Source organism: Schistocerca cancellata, chromosome 4 (assembly GCF_023864275.1).
Source record: "Schistocerca cancellata isolate TAMUIC-IGC-003103 chromosome 4, iqSchCanc2.1, whole genome shotgun sequence".
NCBI classification, from domain to species: Eukaryota; Metazoa; Arthropoda; class Insecta; order Orthoptera; family Acrididae; genus Schistocerca; species Schistocerca cancellata.
Genome location: NC_064629.1, coordinates 247,784,018 through 247,806,759, shown reverse-complemented (window position 1 = coordinate 247,806,759; position 22,742 = coordinate 247,784,018). Strand labels below are relative to the sequence as shown.

Below are 22,742 nucleotides of genomic sequence, written 5' to 3'. Positions count from 1 at the left end.
GCTACCAACTGCAACCAGCAATTGCACAGTACCTGTTACCAAATGCTTTGTGCACTTCGCTTTGCTTTGTGTTGTCTGTTGCTCTTTGTTTCCTGTTCTTATTTTGAAAATGGGTAAAGAGAATAATCCTAGTCCATCATGGGATTCAAATAAGTTTATCACAACACCAGAAGGGTTTTTATTGATCCCTACGACAATGTGTCAGTTCTGCTTTTGCAGAAATACAGAACATGTGTGTAGGCTGCCTGCCAAGGAGACGTGTGACCTGTTCCTCGACACTGTTCCTGCTTGTCCAGTGAGCAAAGTTCTCACTTGTTTATGCTTGCAGCCAACTGGTATGTTATACAGTGTCTGCACTACAAGAATAAAAAAACTAAATGTTGTGGCGTAGCAAGACAGCCACGCCACTCGGAAGTAGCCGAAAGGCACGCGTTAAGCTCACGCAGATGGGCGTGAGGTCTGAAACAGGATACGTAATTAATGCTATAAAGAAAAGTACGTAGCTGCTGGAATACTTAACTTTAATCCATCATTTGTATACAGCATTCTTGATGATACAAGTGAGACTCTCTCTTGAAATGGTTAATGGCGCCTTGCTAGGTCGTAGCCATGGACTTAGCTGAATGCTATTCTAACTGTCTCTCGGCAAATGAGAGAAAGGCTTCGTCAGTGTAGTTGCTAGCAAAGTCGTCGTACAACTGGGGCGAGTGCTAGTAAGTCTCTCTAGACCTGCCAGGTGGTGGCGCTCGGTCTGCAATTACTGACAGTGGCGACATGCGGGTCCGACATGTACTAATGGACCGCGGCCGATTTAATGCTACCACCTAGCAAGTGTGGTGTTTGGCGGTGACACCACACTAAACTTTGTTATCAAACTGAATGAGAAAAGAAAGATAATAACAAGAAATACCTTAAACCAGAGAAACACTCTGTTCACTGGTAAGAAACTGTTTTTGCTTCTCAACAGAGGCAATAATTTATTGAAAGCTTAAATAGAGCCAAAAGGAGAAAACAAGTAAAGGCCATTTTGGTGAGAAAAACAAAGTTTTTGCAAGAGGCAAGATTCAACTCAAAAACATTCTTACAGAGAATAAAAATTATTTATTCTCAATTACTATTATTTTATCTCCAAGCATTTTTCCCCTCATTTCTATCTTCAGGCAACATATTAAATTTATATGTCTAATCATTTACACAGACAAAAATAGAAGCTAATTTTGCCCAAAATAGATGCTAATTTTACCAAAAATAGGTGCTAATATTGTCAAACCTAATTGCTACATTTTCAGGCCCCTACATCAAATACATTCAAGTGTTGTAGGCTTCTGTAGGAAAACTTTTTATTTGCCAAGCTTGCAAGGAAGGATACAGTTAAATAGCCTATTCACAACTGAAGCATACAAAAGGTTACAGGCCATTATTTAGAATACAAAGAATTCTTTGTATTATAAATATTGGCTGTAGCCTTCTGTATACTTTCAGATCTGAAGATGGCCATTTTACTGGTCAAAACAAGTACCTGGCATATTCTTCATTGTGATTGTGTCAAATAAAGGTTTTTCCATAGAAGACTACAACACTATATTTAAAGATGGCCCCTGCAACATTGACAATGTCAGGTAATTAAAATATATTCAACATTTCTTGAAGGGTTTCCTCTGAGTTAGACAAAACATTACCATCTGAATATTGGATTTCTATGACACAGATTATTATTACTTTGATCAAAGTTCTCAGTCTGCTAAAGTTGAAAATCCCACCACCTGTACTAAAAAATACTATTTTAACTCCTGATGGTAGTTTTCCTTCAACAAGTTTCAACAAATATTACTCTTTTTTTTTTTTTTTTTTTTTGAAAGCTTCTCTGTGTCCATTGTAATTGTCAAGTATGGTGCTGCTCATGTTGTGCAGTAGGCAAAGTATTTGTATCCATTTTGGGAAGCATCCAAATGAGGTCAGGAGCATCTAAAGAGAACTGTTGTTAACAGAGTCAGATGTCTTAACAAGATCTGTAAAAGCCATATAGGGGAAGAGATTTTGTTGTCTTGATTTCTCTTGCATTTGTCAAGTGCTAAATATCACATCAACTGTGCCTCAGTTTGGCTTAAAAGCACCCTGTGGTTCTTGCAGGGCATCTTCAGCGAGGGGCATCAAGTGATTGGATAAAATCTGGGAAAGAATTTTCCCAGTAGTTGAAAGTAGAGATAGCCCATTGTAGATGACAAAGTCAGCTTTACCCCCTTTTTGAATATGGTTACAGTCAATGCACCTCATAAGTCAGCAGGAAATGTTTCAGTATCTCATGTCTACATCTACATCTACATCTACATTTATACTCCGCAAGCCACCCAACGGTGTGTGGCGGAGGGCACTTTACGTGCCACTGTCATTACCTCCCTTTCCTGTTCCAGTCGCGTATGGTTCGCGGGAAGAACGACTGTCTGAAGGCCTCTGTGCGCGCTCTAATCTCTCTAATTTTACATTCGTGATCTCCTCGGGAGGTATAAGTAGGGGGAAGCAATATATTCGATACCTCATCCAGAAACGCACCCTCTCGAAACCTGGCGAGCAAGCTACACCGCGATGCAGAGCGCCTCTCTTGCAGAGTCTGCCACTTGAGTTTGTTAAACATCTCCGTAACGCTATCACGGTTACCAAATAACCCTGTGACGAAACGCGCCGCTCTTCTTTGAATCTTCTCTATCTCCTCCGTCAACCCGATCTGGTACGGATCCCACACTGATGAGCAATACTCAAGTATAGGTCGAACGAGTGTTTTGTAAGCCACCTCCTTTGTTGATGGACTACATTTTCTAAGGACTCTCCCAATGAATCTCAACCTGGTACCCGCCTTACCAACAATTAATTTTATATGATCATTCCACTTCAAATCGTTCCGCACGCATACTCCCAGATATTTTACAGAAGTAACTGCTACCAGTGTTTGTTCCGCTATCATATAATCATACAATAAAGGATCCTTCTTTCTATGTATTCGCAATACATTACATTTGTCTATGTTAAGGGTCAGTTGCCACTCCCTGCACCAAGTGCCTATCCACTGCAGATCTTCCTGCATTTCACTACAATTTTCTAATGCTGCAACTTCTCTGTATACTACAGCATCATCCGCAAAAAGCCGCATGGAACTTCCGACACTATCTACTAGGTCATTTATATATATTGTGAAAAGCAATGGTCCCATAACACTCCCCTGTGGCACACCAGAGGTTACTTTAACGTCTGTAGACGTCTCTCCGTTGATAACAACATGCTGTGTTCTGTTTGCTACTACTAGGTCATTTATATATATTGTGAAAAGCAATGGTCCCATAACACTCCCCTGTGGCACACCAGAGGTTACTTTAACGTCTGTAGACGTCTCTCCGTTGATAACAACATGCTGTGTTCTGTTTGCTAAAAACTCTTCAATCCAGCTACACAGCTGGTCTGATATTCCGTAGGCTCTTACTTTGTTTATCAGGCGACAGTGCGAAACTGTATCGAACGCCTTCCGGAAGTCAAGAAAAATAGCATCTACCTGGGAGCCTGTTGGGTCTCACACGATCGCTGTTTCCTGAATCCATGTTGATTCCTACAGAGTAGATTCTGAGTTTCCAAAAACGACATGATATTCGAGCAAAAAACATGTTCTAAAATTCTACAACAGATCGACGTCAGAGATATAGGTCTATAGTTTTGCGCATCTGCTCGACGACCCTTCTTGAAGACTGTGTCTGGATATGCTGTTTCGAGCCACTTACTGATTTAACGTAAGACCAGAACTTCCTAGGATTTTCTGTCAAGTCGGTACATAGAATTTTACTTTCGAATTCGTTGAACGCTTCACGCATAGCCCTCCTTACGCTAACTTTGACATCGTTTAGCTTCTGTTTGTCTGAGAGGTTTTGGCTGCGTTTAAACTTGCAGTGAAGCTCTCTTTGCTTTCGCAGTAGTTTCCTAACTTTGTTGTTGTACCACAGTGGGTTTTTCCCGTCCCTCACAGTTTTACTCGGCACGTACCTGTCTAAAATGCATTTTACGATTGCCTTGAACTTTTTCCATAAACATTCAACATTGTCAGTGTCAGAACAGAAATTTTCGTTTCGATCTGTTAGGTAGTCTGAAATCTGCCTTCTATTACTCTTGCTAAACAGATAAACCTTCCGCCCTTTTTTTATATTCCTATTAACTTCCATATTCAGGGATGCTGCAACGGCCTTATGATCACTGATTCCCTGTTCTGCACTTACAGAGTCGAAAAGTTCAGGTCTGTTTGTTACCAGTAGGTCCAAGATGTTATCTCCACGAGTCGGTTCTCTGTTTAATTGCTCGAGGTAATTTTCGGATAGTGCACTCAGTATAATGTCACTCGATGCTCTGTCCCTACCACCCGTCCTAAACATCTGAGTGTCCCAGTCTATATCTGGTAAATTGAAATCTCCGCCTAAGACTATAACATGCTGAGAAAATTTATGTGAAATGTATTCCAAATTTTCTCTCAGTTGTTTTGCCACTAATGCTGCTGAGTCGGGGGGTCGGTTAAAGGAGCCAATTATTAATCTAGCTCGGTTGTTGAGTGTGACCTCCACCCATAAGAATTCACAGGAACTATCCACTTCTACTTCACTACAGGATAAACTACTACTAACAGCGACGAACACTCCACCACCGGTTGCATGCAATCTATCCTTTCTAAACACCGTCTGTACCTTTGTAAAAATTTCGGCAGAATTTATCTCTGGCTTCAGCCAGCTTTCTGTACCTATAACGATTTCAGCTTCAGTGCTTTCTATCAGCGCTTGAAGTTCTGGTACTTTACCAACGCAGCTTCGACAGTTTACAATTACAATACCGATTGCTGCTTGGTCCCCGCATGTTCTGACTTTGCCCCGCACCTGTTGAGGCTGTTGCCCTTTCTGTACTTGCCCGAGGCCATCTAACCTAAAAAACCGCCCAGCCCACGCCACACAACCTCTGCTACCCGTGTAGCCGCTTGTTGCGTGTAGTGGACTCCTGACCTATCCAGCGGAACCCGAAACCCCACCACCCTACGGCGCAAGTCGAGGAATCTGCAGCCCACACAGTCGCAGAACCATCTCAGCCTCTGATTCAGACCCTCCACTCGGCTCTGTACCAAAGGTCCGAAGTCAGTCCTGTCGACGATGCTGCAGATGCATATATGGATGTGTATATGTTGAGTAAGCTTGGAGGCATCCTTTCTTATAGAACTCTGAAGGGACCTCACCTATACTAGCTGCTTTGTTGTTCTTCGGCTGATGACTAGCCTCTTCAACTTCCTGGTGAGAAGGAACATCGATGAGACAATACTGACTGGACCTTTCAGGAATTATGTTGAACATATTTTTCTCACTGTACATGTCCCTGTTTATAAGTTCTTGAAAATGTTTCTGCCAATCACAGTTGATGGAGCAACTGTCTTTGAAAAGTCTAGTTCCATCTTTGGATTGTAAGAGATTTATGCATTGGTTGGTCAGACCATAGATAGTCTTCATAGCACTGAAAAAAGTGTGGATTGTTACTATCTGTTAGTTTCTGCATTTTGAGTGATTTTGTTTCTCACCATTAATTCTTAAAGGGACTGAATTGTTCTTTGAAATGCAGCTGTGAATGCTACAAATTGTTGTTTCTTGGGGGCTGAGTTGGGATCATTCTGCTTGGTAATGTCAGCTTGCCTATTTCAATCTATGAGGCTTTGAATTTCAGTTTCATTTCCATCAAACCAGTCCTGGTGTCTTTTCTGAGTGTAGCCAACTGTCTCTTTAAAAGTTAAGAGAACTACTACTTGAATGTCAAAAAATGTTGTCCGATATCCTGGGGCCATTCACATGGAGGTTTTTTGGTGAGGATTTGATGAAATTACGTTAGCAATTGCTTGTCTTTAAGCCATTGAGTGTTCAGTTTTTTCCTTGGTTATTTTCTCTGTCTGCTTCATTTTGGAGAGACATGCAGGGACATTATGGACCATATCAGCTTCTGATCAGTGCAACAATTATAACCATTGGTCAAAGCTCTTGTGACCAGTAAATGGCACTGGTTACGGATGGACAATCACTTAGTCTGTCGTATGCGAATACTTCAATCTGAGGTGTTGCCAGGATCATTTGAATTCGTCTTTTTTGCAGAAGAGAGTATTTGTAATGATGAGTTCATGTTCCAAGCATTTAGATAACAATAGAATTCTGATGGAATTGCTCTTACCTACTTCATCTTTTCCCATGATACCAGGCCACAATGTACTGTACTTACTAACCATGGCACTGAAATTTCCTAAAAGTATGATTTTACATGACTGGTTATTCATAAACAGTGTGTTGAGTTGTGAATAAAATTACTCCTTGTGATCATCATTGGATGTGTGAGATGGAGCATAAGTGCTAAATATGACTGCTGATTTTTAATGGGTTTACGACAGCAAGTCATGAGCCTTTAACTGATTGCGATGGAAGTATTTCAAGGAGATCAATGAGTTCATTTTTTATGGCAAATACAACTTTGTGTTTATGAGGTTAATTTCTATCCCATCCCTTCCAGAAGAGTGTGTAGTGCCATCATTTCCCTGAGCTGCTTTTTGTCAGCCTGTCTAGTTTCACTCAGGATATCAACATCTATGTTTAATCTTGTCGTCTCACGAGATGTAATTGCTGTTCCTGTTGTTATGCATCAGAGTACAACAGTTCCAGGTTGCAAAGATTAAATTTATTAGTTTGTTTTAATCACATGTGTTGTAGCCCTTGGATGCAGTGACATGCTCAGATGGGTTATAGGCTGACTATGTTTAAGGTACATTTTACAGCACTTCCCCATCCAGGGTGAGCAGGGTGAATCCTAAAGAGGACTCCTTAGTGTGGAGTGTAACATGCGAACTGTTCTACAGCCTGTCTTAGAACAGGAGTGGTGATCATACACCTGACGTCTATGTGCCAACTTGTCATTAAGGGCTCCAAGACCACACAATCTTGCTTCTGTCACAACTTCCTGACCATTGTAGAGCTTGGTTTTATGCATTTGGATAATAGTTGTTAGGTCCAATGGATGACACCTGTGTGTGGATTCGTTTTACATGGGTATGCTATTGTGCATCAGCAATCACACGATCCTTGGCAATGATAGTGTCTGGCTCCAGTGCCATAGAAACTAGGATGACTCAAGGCTCCATCACTTTTTCAGCCTTCTTCCACCTTCCCAGTCACTGAAGCAGTGACTCACTAACTCTTATGCCTTGTTCGGCATTGAGAAATTCAGGAAGCTACCGAATATGAGACAGACACTTCTGGATTTAATCCCTTTCTTAGATTACGTAGGATTACCTCTTTCACCTTCTTTGCCATACCAGATTCAATCTCTCCTGCCATTGAGGTCTTTGTTGTAACCCTGTGAAGGGGTCCACAGATGGTACTATTACTAGATGAGGCAAGGTTTTTAATGAAGTGTTACTCCTCCCACTGCAACTTTCTCAACTGGGCTTGGGAGTGGACAGTATACTTAGTAAACTATGAACAGACTGTATAGCTTAGTGAATATATTAGAAAGTTGAACTGAATAAATTAGAAAGTTGAAACTGTTCCCTTTTCACAATATACCATCATCACCATCACAAAATAGGCTATCTGTCCTATTCCCATTTAACAATTCCTCTCTGTCTGGGAGATCCCACATTGCATCTTCCTGAAGAGATTTAAACTACTGATAATTTTCATCCATTCTTAGCAAATGTTTGAACCATTTATTTTTATGTTCATTAATTTTCGCTCCTACAGAACAGATGTGTAGTTCATTTCTGATATCTTCATTTCTTATGCACTATCTTTTAGAGAATTTCTTAGCTGTGCATAGGAATTTCATATCTGTTGTTTTGATCTGGTATTCATCTCTGCATTTTATCATCCACATCTTGCTCAGCATTCTTGCCAGTGGACATCAACATGGATGGACATAAGCCAGTATCGGTCTCATGGCAGGGTCATGTGGCAGGCTGTCATAGGGGGTGCACATGAAGCATTGGATGGACAGAACCGATGACCCATGTGTTTATTTGCCAGCGGCGATGTGCTGGGCCTGTCAGTTCTTATTCAGACATTGACCTAGTTGATAGCCTTCACATTGCACTATGCTTTTGGTTCTGCTTGCTAGTTGTTCAGTCACTTGCATCAGACTCCCTGTTCCCCATAGACTGATCTGTACACCAAGTTTGTTTTCCTCTCTTGCTCTTCCAGGGCCAGTTCCTTGTCTTCTGAGTCAAGACACGGCTGGCTAGAGTAGTTACACATGTGCCAACAGGACAGTTTCATAGTGTTGACAAACCTGGGCAGATACAAAAGTGGCGATGGAGGATGCTACTATGCATGTAACACTTTTCTTTTATCGTAGTCTTAATTTGTTGTCACTATGGACCTGACATTTATGTAATGCAGTCAAGAACAGCTGCACCTACAGAAGCTGTGGAGTCACCGCCAGACACCACACTTGCTAGGTGGTAGCTTTAAATCGGCCGCAGTCCATTAGTACATGTCGGACCCGCGTGTCGCCACTGTCAGTAATTGCAGACCTAGCGCCACCACATGGCAGGTCTAGAGAGGCGGACTAGCACTCGCCCCAGTTGTACGATGACTTTGCTAGCGACTACACTGACGAAGCCTTTCTCTCATTTGCCGAGAGACAGTTAGAATAGCCTTCAGCTAAGTCCATGACTACGACCTAGCAAGGCGCCATTAACCATATCTGGAGAGAGTCTCACTTGTATCGTCAATAGCGATTTACCACAATGATGGAATTAAAAGTTGAGTATTAACTTAGCTACGTACTTTTCATTATAGCATTAATAATGTTTCCTGTTCCAGAATTCACGCCAGTTGGCGTGTGTGTACGCGTGCCTTTCGGTTACCCGTCACTGTGGACTGGCTGTCTTGTCAGCCCACTACATTGGCGACGAGGATGGGATACGTCCTTAATGCCCAAGGCATACATCCGAGTCCGGAGCACCTCCGTGCCATACAGGAGTTGCCTTCGCCGCAGACTTTGAAGCAGCTACAGAGTGTGTTGGGAAAAATTAACTATTATACAAACTATATTCCGCATGCCTCTTCCATTTCAGCTCCACTTCATCGCTTACGCCGTAAAGGTGTTCCGTTCGTCTGGTCAACGGAATGCCAATTGAAATCGGCGTTGCTTTCAAATACTTGCCTTACGCCATTCGATCCCCAGAAACCCCTTTTGTTGATGGTAGATGCATCGGATTTCGGGATTGGTGCTGTGCTTGCGCACAACGATGGTTCGCATGATCGCCCTATTGCCTTTGCATCCAAATTGCTGTCGTCAGCGCAAAGAAATTATTCCCAGATAGAGAAAGAAGCTTTGGCTCTCGTATTTGGTGTTACCAAGTTTCACGATTTCTTGTATGGTCGTCACTTTACCATCATCACGGACCACAAACCTTTGACATCGCTTTTTCATCCGAACAAGCCTGAACCTCCACGTACAGCAGAGAAATTCATTCGCTGGTCTATTTTCCTCTCGCAGTACCGCTATGATATCTTGTATCGGTCCACTGCTAAGCACGGAAATGCCGATGCGTTGTCCCGTTTGCCTGTTGCCGAGGATAAAGCATTCAATTCTTCCGAACTTGCTTGCATGTTCATTGATGTGGAAACTGATGACGTAGTCAAATCGTTTCCGATTGATTTTCGTCGTGTAGCCACAGCCACAGCTGCTGACCCTGTCCTTGCTACCGTTTTGCGTTTTGTTGCTACGCAATGGCCCTTGTCCAAGTCCCGGATTGAGGATACGTTGGTTCGCAGATTTTTTGCTCACAAGGAGAGACATTTTGTACAGCGTGGTGTTTTGTTGTTGCGTTCTGATAATGATCAGTCTAGGGTCGTGGTCCCACATTCATTACAGTCCTCTGTCTTAAGGCTTCTCCACCAAGGACATTGGGGTATAGTGCGTACGAAACAACTTGCTCGTCAGCACTGTACTTGGTTCGGAATCGATGCTGCGATTACGAATATGTGCTCTTCTTGCATGGCGTGTGCCGAACAACAATCCACACCACCGCGGAAATTCTTTGCTTGGCCAAAAGCCACTTCCCCTTGGCAACACTTACATATCGATTTTGCTGGTCCATTCTGGAATGCTCGATGGTTGGTTGTTGTCGATTCCTTCAGTAATTTTCCATTTGTTGTCTGGATGTCTTCCACGATGTCATCTGCCACCATCCAAGTGTTGTCTGCTATCTTTTGCATTGAAGGTCTTCCACAGACTATTGTTTCCGACAATGGCCCACAATTCATGTCCGCAGAATTTCAGTCATTCTGCAAGGCCAATGGTATTCAACATCTGACATCCGCGCCGTTTTCGCCGCTGAACGATTGGTCCGGACTTTCAAGTCACAGATGTTGAAGTTGAAAGAGTCGCATTCTCGGGAGGACGCGTTGTTGCTTTTTTTGTCCTCGTATCGCTCTCAGCCCCGTGATGGTCGCTCGCCGGCTGAATTGCTTCATGGTCGTTCTCATCGAACCTTGATGTCTTTGCTGCATCCGCCGCATCAGGTTCCTGTGCAGCGGCAGACTCCTGCTTTTGCTCCAGGCGACGTTGTATTCTATCGCAACTATCGCGGTTCACGGCGTTGGCTTGCAGGGCGCATTCTTCGCTGCCTCGGCCGCGCGATGTATTTGGTTTTGGGGGCCTCTGGTGAGATGCGTCGGCATCTCAATCAGCTGCGCCTCTGTCGTCGCCTGGGTTCTGCCGCTCCCCGTCTGCTTTCAGTGACGGTGCCGTCCGGTCAATGCCCTGGGGACCCATCTACTGGCTCGCCTCATCCCCAGGTGTTACCGACGATGCCTTCCATTCTGCCCCATGGCGTCGCGCCGCCGCCGCCGGCGCCTGTTCTCCCGCCGGCGCCGCCCGCAGTGGACGCTTCGCTGCAGCCGCCAACCGCCTCCCTGGGTCACGCACCGCCGATCGCTTCCCGTGACCAGCTGTCATCCGCCATGGAACTCTTGCCCGCTCCGGACCACATGGCGTCATCGCGCGTCGGATAGCCCGACGCAATGGAGGTCGACCCTTCGGCCCCTCCTGTCTCATTACGGGCGCATACGCCACATGTTGACGTGCACCCTGGACTAGGTTTCCAGGTGTTTCCTAGCTCCCCTCAGACCGAATGGCCAGGTGCGGGTGGCACAGCCTCGCCTGTTGTTAGGCTCCCCACCTCATCGCATACGTCAACATGGGGCCCTCCCCACGGCGGGCGGAAGCCTTATAACACGACCGTTCGCCAATTTGCAGGGGAGGAATGTGGTGTCACCGCCAGACACCACACTTGCTAGGTGGTAGCTTTAAATCGGCCGCGGTCCATTAGTACATGTCGGACCCGCGTGTCGCCACTGTCAGTAATTGCAGACCTAGCGCCACCACATGGCAGGTCTAGAGAGGCGGACTAGCACTCACCCCAGTTGTACGACGACTTTGCTAGCGACTACACTGACGAAGCCTTTCTCTCATTTGCCGAGAGACAGTTAGAATAGCCTTCAGCTAAGTCCATGACTACGACCTAGCAAGGCGCCATTAACCATATCTGGAGAGAGTCTCACTTGTATCGTCAATAGCGATTTACCACAATGATGGAATTAAAAGTTGAGTATTAACTTAGCTACGTACTTTTCATTATAGCATTAATTACATTTCCTGTTCCAGAATTCACGCCAGTCGGTGTGTGTGTACGCGTGCCTTTCGGTTGCCCGTCACTGTGGACTGGCTGTCTTGTCAGTCCACTACTGAAGCCACAACTGGAGCAGCATTAAACGCAGCAGGCACAGCTGCAGCAGCTGCTCATACAGAATTTGGGTGATCTGCTGTCACATGGTGCTAGTGGAAAGTCAGACAGCTGCAGATGAGTCAGTTTCGATGAGTCTTCAGAAAGGTGTGACATTAACAGCACCAGTTCTTGCCATACTATAGAAAATTTGTGTTGTTGATCTAGTGGATAAGGCTGCCTTGTTACTGTCCAGCAGTGCAAGGTTGTGAAATCTGAAAACCCTCCACCGAGCCCAAGAAACTTAACTTTGAGGAACTCTGACAGTTACTCGTGCAGTATTCTGGCCATCAAATCTATGTGGTGGTGGCACAGTTGCAGTTTAACCAGCACTACAAATATGAGCCTGGATCGCCACCCTGCCAGGTCTCTTGCACAAGTGTTGGTTTGCATGTCCCCAGTGAGCTACCTCATGTGCCAACTTCGGTATGTGATTGTCCATTTAGCACCACACCCGGAGATCCAAACTAAGGCATTTTCCTTGTCTGACCCTGACTCACAGCGAGCTTGGCAGGTACAAGTAAGTCAAGGAGTTGTGATCCCCACACACGATGTTTCTCAGTGTCACTCTCCTTTTGCTTCTGTTTCCACTCAATGGGCAAGTCTGTTGTCCCGCCCTGATTGTCATGTGGTGCATATTTGACAGGACTGCCCATATGTAGATGCCATGTGTGGAACTTACCAAATAGTAGGCCATTTGGAATCAGTTTGTGGCAGTTGGCAAGCCACAGGAAGGTTGGGTCAGATGTCCCAGTGTTTTTCTTGGACTCAGAGGCTGTCACTGATACCCCAAAAGCATCATCCCAGCATACGTTGGTAGTCAATGTGTGACCAATTGAGTTTCAGCAAAGGTCCACCTGGTTAACTTAGGCACGTACAGGCTCTCGCACTGTCCTGCATTGCAATGGTCACTACGTCAAGATGTATCTTCTAGCAAACAGTGTATTCCATTGAGTGGGTAATCCTCCATCTCAGCACATTATAAAAACGTGGATAGATAGATCACATTGCTAGTGGTTAATTCATCACATGCGCAAAATATTTTTGAGTTACACCCAATTTTCGTTTTTTGTTTCCAGATTGTTAACAAAGTCCATTTAGTGCCCCATTTGGTCTTCTTTCAAGATTTGGACTCTTTACTTGAGTCATATGGCCAGCTGTTTGGTAACACCTTGGGTCGGGCAGAAAATGTTGAGAACCTTGTCTCCCTTGAGCCATCAGCAATTCCTAAATTTAACACCCCCACCCCATCCCCTTTGCATGTTTGACGAGGTTAAGGGTAAGTTGCAGCGCTTGCAGGCATTCCTGTTTCTCCTATTTCATCTAGTCAGCTCTTTGGTGGTGATTCAGAAGCCAAATGGTACCACGCACCCTTGCGGCGATTTTAAATAGACGGTCAAAATGTGCTATTTGTATCACCTCCCATGTCTGGAAGAGTTGTTGGTGAAGTTGTCTATGGACTAGTGTTTATCACACATTGAGGTATATCTGTAGTTGGCAATGGACTATGCTTCTCAGTGTTTTTAGTGCTCAACACCCTCTTTGACTTTACAAGTTTAATTGCTTCCCCATTGGAATTTCATCAACCACAGGAATTTATAAAAGATATTTGGGGCATTTGATTAAGTTTCAAAGGAGAGACCTTCTCCAGCCACAACGGTGAAAGTTGAAAATTTGTGCTGGACCGGGACTCAAACCTGGATCTCCTACTTAATGCAAACGGTTGCCTTAACCAACTTGGTCATCTGGACAGAGCTCCTGTTCAGCCAAAATTCTCAAACACTAGTAGAGTCCACTGTCCATTCTCCTACTTGCTTGCAGCAAGTCATGTATCCCCACAAGAGGCACAGACCCTGTTGTGCACTTGCACTGAAGTTGTCAAGGTAGTCACGCATACAGATATACTGTATATATGTGTGGTGTCTGTCCTGTTGGGCTTGTCCAATGATGTACATGTTAAAATAATTACAGAAAAGAATGAGATCCACACAAAAGTAGCCCAGAAAATCACTCATTGTACTGAAAATGGGGCCTATTAAAGAACTAATTAGAAATCACCTTACAATCCAATGTGGAACAGAAGTCCAGATCTAATTTTCTGAATATTTGCAAAGAATTTATGCATGCAGAAATGTGCATTGCGATATGGTAAGTCTCAGAAGTATCATACAGCAAATTTGTGAAGTTAAAGGTTATCGTACAGGAAACAAGTATAAGAAGTTACATAAATGACCCCCACCCATTCCGTCCCACCACCCACACAAATTTTACACAAATAATACTTTCATACGCAGATACGCAGTGGAAAACTTGCATGCACGCGTGCGCCCATGCCCACACACACACAAACACACACACACATACACTCTCTCTCTCTCTCTCTCTCTCTCTCACACACACACCTCCATTATGTGATACTTCTGTACATTGTATTTTGTGATGGTTGTGAAGTTATTCCTTCACACTTATATTTTATTTATTACTCATATCTATGTTATGTTTGGGGAAGGTGGGTGAAAATTGAAAGAGGAATCGAAAACAACTCACATTTTTGGTTTTGGAGGGGTTTAGCTTGTCTGAGGTACATTGGCTTCACCACTAAACAACGAAATTCTTCAGGACCAACAAGTACACCCATATTTGAATCTCCAGCTTCTGGTGAATATAGCTGAAGTTGTAGCAGATTTGTAACACTAGTTTCCTCAGAAGGGCCCTGAAACACCATAGAAATAAATGCAAGTCAAATACAACTTTGAATAATAGGTGTTATGCGTTTCAAAATTTCATTGTCAGACTGAAGCTGTGGAAAGAAGTGTACAATAAATTAATGATAGAAAATAAACATAAGAGTGTATCTAAGTATTGCAATATACGGAGATTTCAAATAGTATTGTACTTACATAAAAATCAAACTTTAGTACAAAGCTCATGAAAGTGAGCACATAGACCGAATAAAATACAAATCTCATCGCATGTACACATGTTTGACAGTGCAGTGTATTCAAATACAATCAGTACCAAACTGAGTGTAGTGACTGAACTATCAAAGAGGTAAACAAAGGCCAGTAGTTGGTGTTAACATTGACCACAGAAAGCAAGTCAAAGAGTGACTATACACACTGCAATGAAGTACATGTCAGCACCTCATGAACGAATTTGACTAAAATATTTATGCTATTTTTATGAAAGAGAATCTCATAATAACAGCATGAAAAGTGCATTATTACGTAACATTGTAAGAAATCTAGAATGAAATTTTCACTCTACAGCGGAGTGTGCACTGATATGAAACTTTGGAAGGTAGGAGACGAGGTACTCGCAGAAGTAAAGCTGTGAGGATGGGGCGTGAGTCGTGCTTGGGTAGCTCAGTGGTAGAGCACTTGCCCACGAAAGGCAAAGGTCCTGAGCTCGAGTCTCGGTCCGGTACACAGTTTTCATCTGCCAGGAAGTTTCATTGTAAGAAATGTCACAGAAGTAGTCTTTAGTCAATAATGAAAACAGGGGACAATTGTGACTAATAACTGGTATGGTACAACATAAACATAACATAGATATGAGTAATAAATAAAATATAAGTGTGAAGGAATAACTTCACAACCATCACAAAATACAATGTACATAAGTATCACAAAGTGCAGTCAAATTACAATAGACGAATTTGTAATAAATGACATAAAAGAATCATTTATGTGAGCCCATATTGGTGGCAATAACTTGAAATGAAATGATAAAAGGTGACATTGTTTTCCCTTTTTTTTAATATGTACTCTTTAACTTAGTATTAGACTGTGTAATATTCCAGCTGTTATCAGTTTACAACCATCACAAAAAGAAATGTTCATGAGTATGACCAACTGTAATCATTACACTAGTCAAACAACCACTGGATGACATAGAATATAACCATTTAGGGAAGCCTCGATGAGTGTCAAAAACTTGAAATAAAATATTACAATATTTCTTTATTACTCATATTTGTTCTATGTTTATATTGTACCATACAAGTTATAGCAATTTTCTTCTGTTTTGGCTATTGACTAAAAACTACCTCTCTAACATTTTTTATGATGTTACCTAACAATGCACTTTTCATGCTGTTGGTATGAGTTTTTCTTCCATAAAAGTAGGCCTAGCATAAATGTTTTTGTCAAATTTGTTCATGAGGTGCTGACATGCACTTAATTTTAGTGTATATTAGTTTGTAAAGTTACTCTTTGATCTGCTTTCTATGATCAATGCTAGCACCACCTACTGGCCTTTGTTTACCTCTTTGATAGTTCAACTGCCACTCTCAGTTTGACACTGGTTCTATTCAAATACTTGGCACTGTCAAATATGCCTACGCGAGATAAGATTTGTATTGTATTCAGTCTATGTGCTCACTTTCATGAGCTTTGCATTAAAGTTTGATTTTTATGTAAGTACAATACTATCTGAAATCTCTGTATATTGCAATACTTCGTTGCACACTTACGTATATTTTCTATCATTAATTTATTGTACACTTCATTCCACAGCTTCAGTCTGACGACAAAATTTTAAAACACATAACGCTAAAGAAAGGATTGTGTGATCAAGACCTTTCTATATCTCAAAGCTGTGCCAAATCTGAATGGTTGCCAGACTATACTATGGAAATATTTCTGCATCAAGTAATGGAAATATATTATGGTTACAGCAAAACACAAGAGTAACTAAAATATAGTGCGGACTGTGATACATACTATGCTGCCTAAGTCAGTTATAATGCTAGTATTGCCACCGGATTTAGATACAAAAACAATAGATTTTGATTCTATACCAATATCCATACTCTGTAAACCACTGTGAAATTCCTGACAGAGCATACTTCCCTTTGTACCAATTATGTCTTCTTCTCACCCCATTCACGTATGGAGCGAGGGAAAAATGACTGCTTAAACACTTCTGTGCATGCTGTAATTAGTCCACTCTTGTCTTCAAGATTGCTATGGGAGTGATTCTTAGAGGTTTCTAGTATATTCATAGATTCCTCACTTACAGCTGGCTCTACACACTTTATAAGTAGGCTTTCACAGGCTAGTATGTGTCATCTTACCTGCCAGTTCAGTTTTCCAATTTCTCTGTGATGTACCCCCACGGATCAAACAAAAGTTGACTATTTGTGCTGCCCTTCTTTTTATATGTTCAATATCTCCTATTGGTCCTATTTCATAGAGGTCCAACACATCTGAGTAATATTCTAGGATAGATCATATGAGTGTTCTGTAAGCGTTTTCCTATGTAGAGTGATTGCATTTCTGTAGTATTCTACAAGTGAACCAAAGTCTGCAACCTGTTTTATCTATGACTGAGACTAAGAGATCATTCCAATTTGCATCTTCACAAATTATTGCAACTAGGTACTTTTATGAGAGGATTGACTGCAACTGTGACTCATTGATAATGTAGTCATAGGACGCCACATTTTACACTTTGTGGAATGCACATATTTGCATTTCTGAACATTTAAAGTATGTCGCTAACCTTTGTAACACTTTGAAATCTTATCGAGACCTGACTGAAAGTTTTTGCTGTTTTTTTCAGACAGCAGTTCATTATAGATAATAACATCATCTGAGAAAAATCTGACGTAATTACCAATATTGTCTGCAAGGTCATTAATAAACATGGTTCAAGCATCCAATGGCAGTGTTTCTGTGACCATTCTAATCTATGTGAAAGATGATGTGTAGACAGCAGTGGGACATTGACGTATGTACCCCATAGTAAGAAGCCTTTCTGAATGGTTTTTGCCCTGCACGAAACTGGCAAGTGAGCAGCTTCACTATGGCTTAGCTATCATCTGTTACTATCTATGGCAGTGAGGTTATTGCTTGCATGTGTTGATTCTAGCAGCAGATTTCTCCAAATCAAGATATACGAGGTCTGTTCAAAAGAGTCTGAAACATTAGTAATTTCATACCTATGGTGTGTTGGAGTGACATGCGGTTGGCATTCCTGCACATGCCTGTTTTTAATGTGTAACTGCAGAAAGTTTCATTGTTGTATGTTGGTTAGTTACTGCTCAGTGCTATATTGAGTAGAACATTGTGTCGCACAGTCTGCGATTTTCGAGATGGCAGAGTTAGAGGGGCAACGTGTCTGCATTAAATATTGGGTGAAACTCAAGAAAACCTGTACAGAGATACACCATATGGCGCAGAAAGCCTATGGTGATGAGTACTTAAGCCATACTTGGTGTTACAAATGGTTTACACAGTTTAAAAGTGGCTGGACAGAAGTTAAGGATGACCCTCTTTCAGGATACCCTGCCACGTCTACCAATGATGCTCATTTCAGGAAAGTCAATGAAACTGTGCATGGCAATTGAAGAATGACCGTCAGAGAGATTGCAGAACAATGTAACATTTCAGTTGGATCAAGTCATGAAATCCTGACACAACATCTTGGAATGCATCATGAGTCAAGACCAGAAAGACCTTTGCCTTGCAGTATGTGAAGAGTTTTTCACAAATGAGATAAGAGAATCATCACTGGTGGTTTTTATATATTTATATTTACACATCGAGTTCCATAGGACCAAATTGAGGAGCAAATCTCCAATGTCATGTAACATGTCAATAAATGAAATTACAACATAAAAGTAATGACAGATGAAAATAAATGTTCAAGAACCCAAAAAAGTCACTCCATAAGTTTAAGTAAACGCAATCAACAATACAATAAGAATCAGCTTAATTTTTCAGCGAACTCTTCAACAGAATAGAAGGAGTGGCCCATGAGGAAACCCTTCAGTTTTGATTTGAAAGCGCGTGGATTACTGCTAAGATTTTTGAATTTGAGTGGTAGCTTATTGAAAATGGATGTAGCAGTATAACGCACACCTTTTTGCACAAGAGTTAAGGAAGTCTGATCCAAATGGAGGTTTGATTTCTGGAAATAAACTAATATTGGTAACAAGAAACGACAATAAGGAATATACATATTGAGAGGCCAATGTCAAAATACCCAGACTCGTGAACAGAGGTCGACTAGAGGTTCGTGAACTCACACCACTTATTGCACGAACCGACCATTTCTGACCCAAAAATATCCTTCTAGAATGGGAAGAGTTACCCCAAAACATAATACCATACGACATAAGTGAATGAAAATAAGCGAAGTAGACTAATTTACGTGTCGAAGTATCACTCACTTTCGATACCATTCGAATAGTGAAAATGGCAGTATTAAGTCTTTGAACAAGATCCTGAATGTGGGCTTTCCACAACAGCTTACTATCTATCTGAACACCTAGGAATTTGAACTGTTCAGTTTCACTAATCATATGTCCGTTCTGTGAGATTAAAACGTCAGGTTTTGTTGAATTGTGTGTTAGAAACTGTAAAAACTGAGTCTTGCTGTGATTTGGTGTTAGTTTATTTTCTACAAGCCATGAACTGCACTATTTGGCCCAATTGTGAGCTACTCCCCGTATTCCATAATGGTCCAACTTCTGGAGCAATATTTTGTGATCAACACAATCATATGCCTTAGTTAAATAAAAAAATATGCCAAGCGTTCAAAACCTTTTGTTTAGCCCATCCAGTGCCTCACAGAGAAAAGAGAATATAGCATTTTCAGTTGTTAAACAACTTCTAAAGCCGAACTGTACATATGATAGCAAATCGTGTGATATAAAATAATCAATTATCCTTACACACACAGCCTTTTCAATAACTTTTGCAAACACTGATGGCATAGAAATAGGTCTAAAATTATCTACATTATCCCTTTCTCCCTTTTTATAAAGCAGCTTTACTACTGAGTACTTTAATCACTCAGGAAACTGACCATACCTAAAGGAAAAATTACAAATATGGCTAAATACAGGGCTAACATGTGTAGCACAGTACTTTAATATTCTGCTAGACACTCCATCATAACCATGAGAGTCCTCAATCTTCAGTGATTTAATCATTGACTCAATCTCCCTCTTGTCTGTATCACAGAGGAGTATTTCAGACATCAACCTCGGAAAGGCATTTGCCAAGAAAGTTATATGATTTCCTGTAGAAACTACATTTTTATTTAATTCACCAGCAATGCTCAGAAAATGATTGTTAAATACCGTACATATATCTGATTTATCAATAACAGAAATATTTTTACTGTAAACTGACTTTATATCATCGACCTTGTGCTGCTGACCAGACACTTCCTTCACAACTGACCATATGGTTTTAATTTTATCATGTGAATTAACTATTTTTTTACATACCACAAACTCTTTGCATTCCTAACAACATTTTTAAGAACCTTCCAATACTGTTTGTAATGGGCTACTGTAGCTTGATTGTGACTACTTCTAACATTTTGATATAATTTCCACTTTGTTGTACAAGATATCCTTATCCCACTAGTCAGCCACCCTGGCTGCCTATAACTGCTAGTACCCCATTTAGAACATTTTAATGGAAAGCAACTCTCAAAGAGCATGGTAAATGTGTTAAGGAAATCATTATATTTATCATCTATGTTATTGGCACTATAAACATCCTGCCACTCTTGTTCCTCGACAAGGTTTAAAAAACTCTCTATTGCTGTTGGATTAACTTTCTTACATAGTTTGTAATTAAATATGACATTGGTTTGAGTACAAAAGCCTTTTAGTGTTAAAATTTGTGCATCATGGTCTGAAAGGCCATTCATGCTTTTACTAACAGAATGCCCATCTAATAATGAAGAATGAATAAAAATATTGTCTATGGCTGTGCTACTGTTCACCTACACCCTAGCTGAAAAAAACACAGTCTGCATCAGATGATATGAATTTAGGAGATCTACCAACATCCTTTTTCTTGCACCATCATATACAAAATTTATATTGAAGTCACCACATATAACTAGTTTCTGGTACTTCCTACAAAGTGAATCAAGAACCGTTTCAATGCTTAACAAATACTGGGTATAAATGTAGTTCAAAACACAAAATTATTAGGACTCACCACTTACTGTGGGAACACCACATTGCTACCACACCTAGCAAACTAAATTCAGCCACATTTATTCTCAAAACATTAAACCACTAGCAGCAGATGATGTTATGAGAATGGTGTATTTCTCATATTTTAACTTATCATGAACTATGGAATAGAAATGTTACATCAGTCAAGTAATGCAATTAAAATCTTCAAACTGCAAAAAGTGACAATTAGAATAATGCCTAAAATATTCAATTTTTGGAAAATATTCCATTCCAAATGGAATATAACTGAATATGAATGTCACATCTTTGATTCAACGATATAAAAATTATCCCCTCATAAGAACAAATCTAGGGAAACTAACAAGTTGTGGAGTATAATGCCAGAAAGCTTTCACAAGACATGTCATATTCCAAAAATGTTGGGTTGAACCTAAAAATTACACATCTGAAAGAGAAAACAAAAATCAGAACTACTGAGTAGGATACCAACAAAAACAGTGTCCCATTAATACTCCTTGAAGTGGCAAAACATGGTATAAACTTTTAAACAGTTTTATTCAACCTTAATATCATTTACAACATTTTGCTTAGTACATCTCAAGTATTAATGAATTTACTGCATTAAGTTTCAACAAAAATTAAATTTGAGCAAAATGTGTTCTGAAATCTATATTTCTGAGATTTGTTAAGTAAAGTGTAGCTTTGGGCCATTAGCCTATAGGGCTGGGGGATAAAAAGTTGAGAACATTCTAGTTCCTGGGGAAGACATCTTTTCGACCTTGAAATTTGACACTTCTTCCCCATTTTACCTATGACTAAACCCACTAGATCATTCCATTTCATGTCCCCACAAGCTGTTACACTTTATTTATATTTATTTATTTATTTATATTTATTTACTCTCTACCACAAAAGAAGGAATGCTTGGTTCCAGAAACATTCATCACATTATTTTTATAAGTTAACTGATTCTTCATGTGACTCATTGATATTATAGTCAAATGATAATACATTTTTGTATTCTGTGAAGTGCAAAATTTTATATTTCCAAACATTTAACACAAGTTATCAACATTTGAGGCACTCTGGAACCTTATCAAGATCTAACTGGATATTTGTGAAGTGTTTACTCCATCATAGGTAACACACCAGACACCACACCTACCTTTAATTCAATTACTCATGATTGTAAACTGCATGTGTAGGCTTGCATACCTCCATGGACTAGCACCACAACTAATGGCAAACATTTACTACCACTGGAGAAGCTGTAGTACCTCAAGCTTTACATAGCAGTACCACAACAATCCTCATCTTCACAGTTCATTCGCAATATTTCTTAAGAGTTTAATGGTTTTCTAATTTCATCTGTTTTCTGTATAACTAATTTACAGAACTGCTTATTCCACTTTCTTAACCTCAACCCAGAGTTTTGAGTGAGATTCCCTGCAAATTCTTTTAAGTTTTTACTCTTCCCCTTTCTCTACCTAACTCTCCACCACAAAATAAGGAATGCTTGGTTCCAGAAACATGAGAAATAATTATATATTACTTATACTTGTAAGTAACTGAAAACATGTTTATCTATTTTCCTTTAATATCTGTAGAAAAATATACACCATGTGATCAAAAGTATCCGGACACCCCCAAAAACATATGTTTTTCATATTAGGTGGATTCTACTGACACCTACTACTAGGTACTCCACATCAGCGAGCTCAGTAGTCATTAGACATCATGAGAGAGCAGAATGGGGAGCTCTGTGGAACTCACGGACTTCGGACGTAGTCAGGTGATTGGGTGTCACTTGTGTCATAAGTCTGTATGCGAGATTTCCACAGTCCTAAATATCCCTAGGTCCACTGTTTCTAATGTGATAGTGAAATGGAAATGTGAAGGGACACATACAGCACAAAAGTGTACAGGCCAACCTTGTCTGTTGACTGACAGAGACCGCCGACA

At 40.9% G+C, this 22,742-nt stretch overlaps 1 protein-coding gene across 2 annotated transcripts in view; it reads right to left on the bottom strand.

The window, feature by feature from the left end:
* The window catches only part of LOC126183675 (Hermansky-Pudlak syndrome 3 protein homolog), a 175,769-nt gene that overhangs the window by 92,186 nt on the left and 60,841 nt on the right, over window positions 1–22,742 (bottom strand). For both annotated transcript variants that reach the window (XM_049925839.1, XM_049925838.1), the window contains exon 6: window positions 14,378–14,543. In XM_049925839.1, coding sequence (XP_049781796.1) covers window positions 14,378–14,543 — 166 coding nt within the window. The remainder of the gene's footprint in view (window positions 1–14,377; window positions 14,544–22,742) is intronic.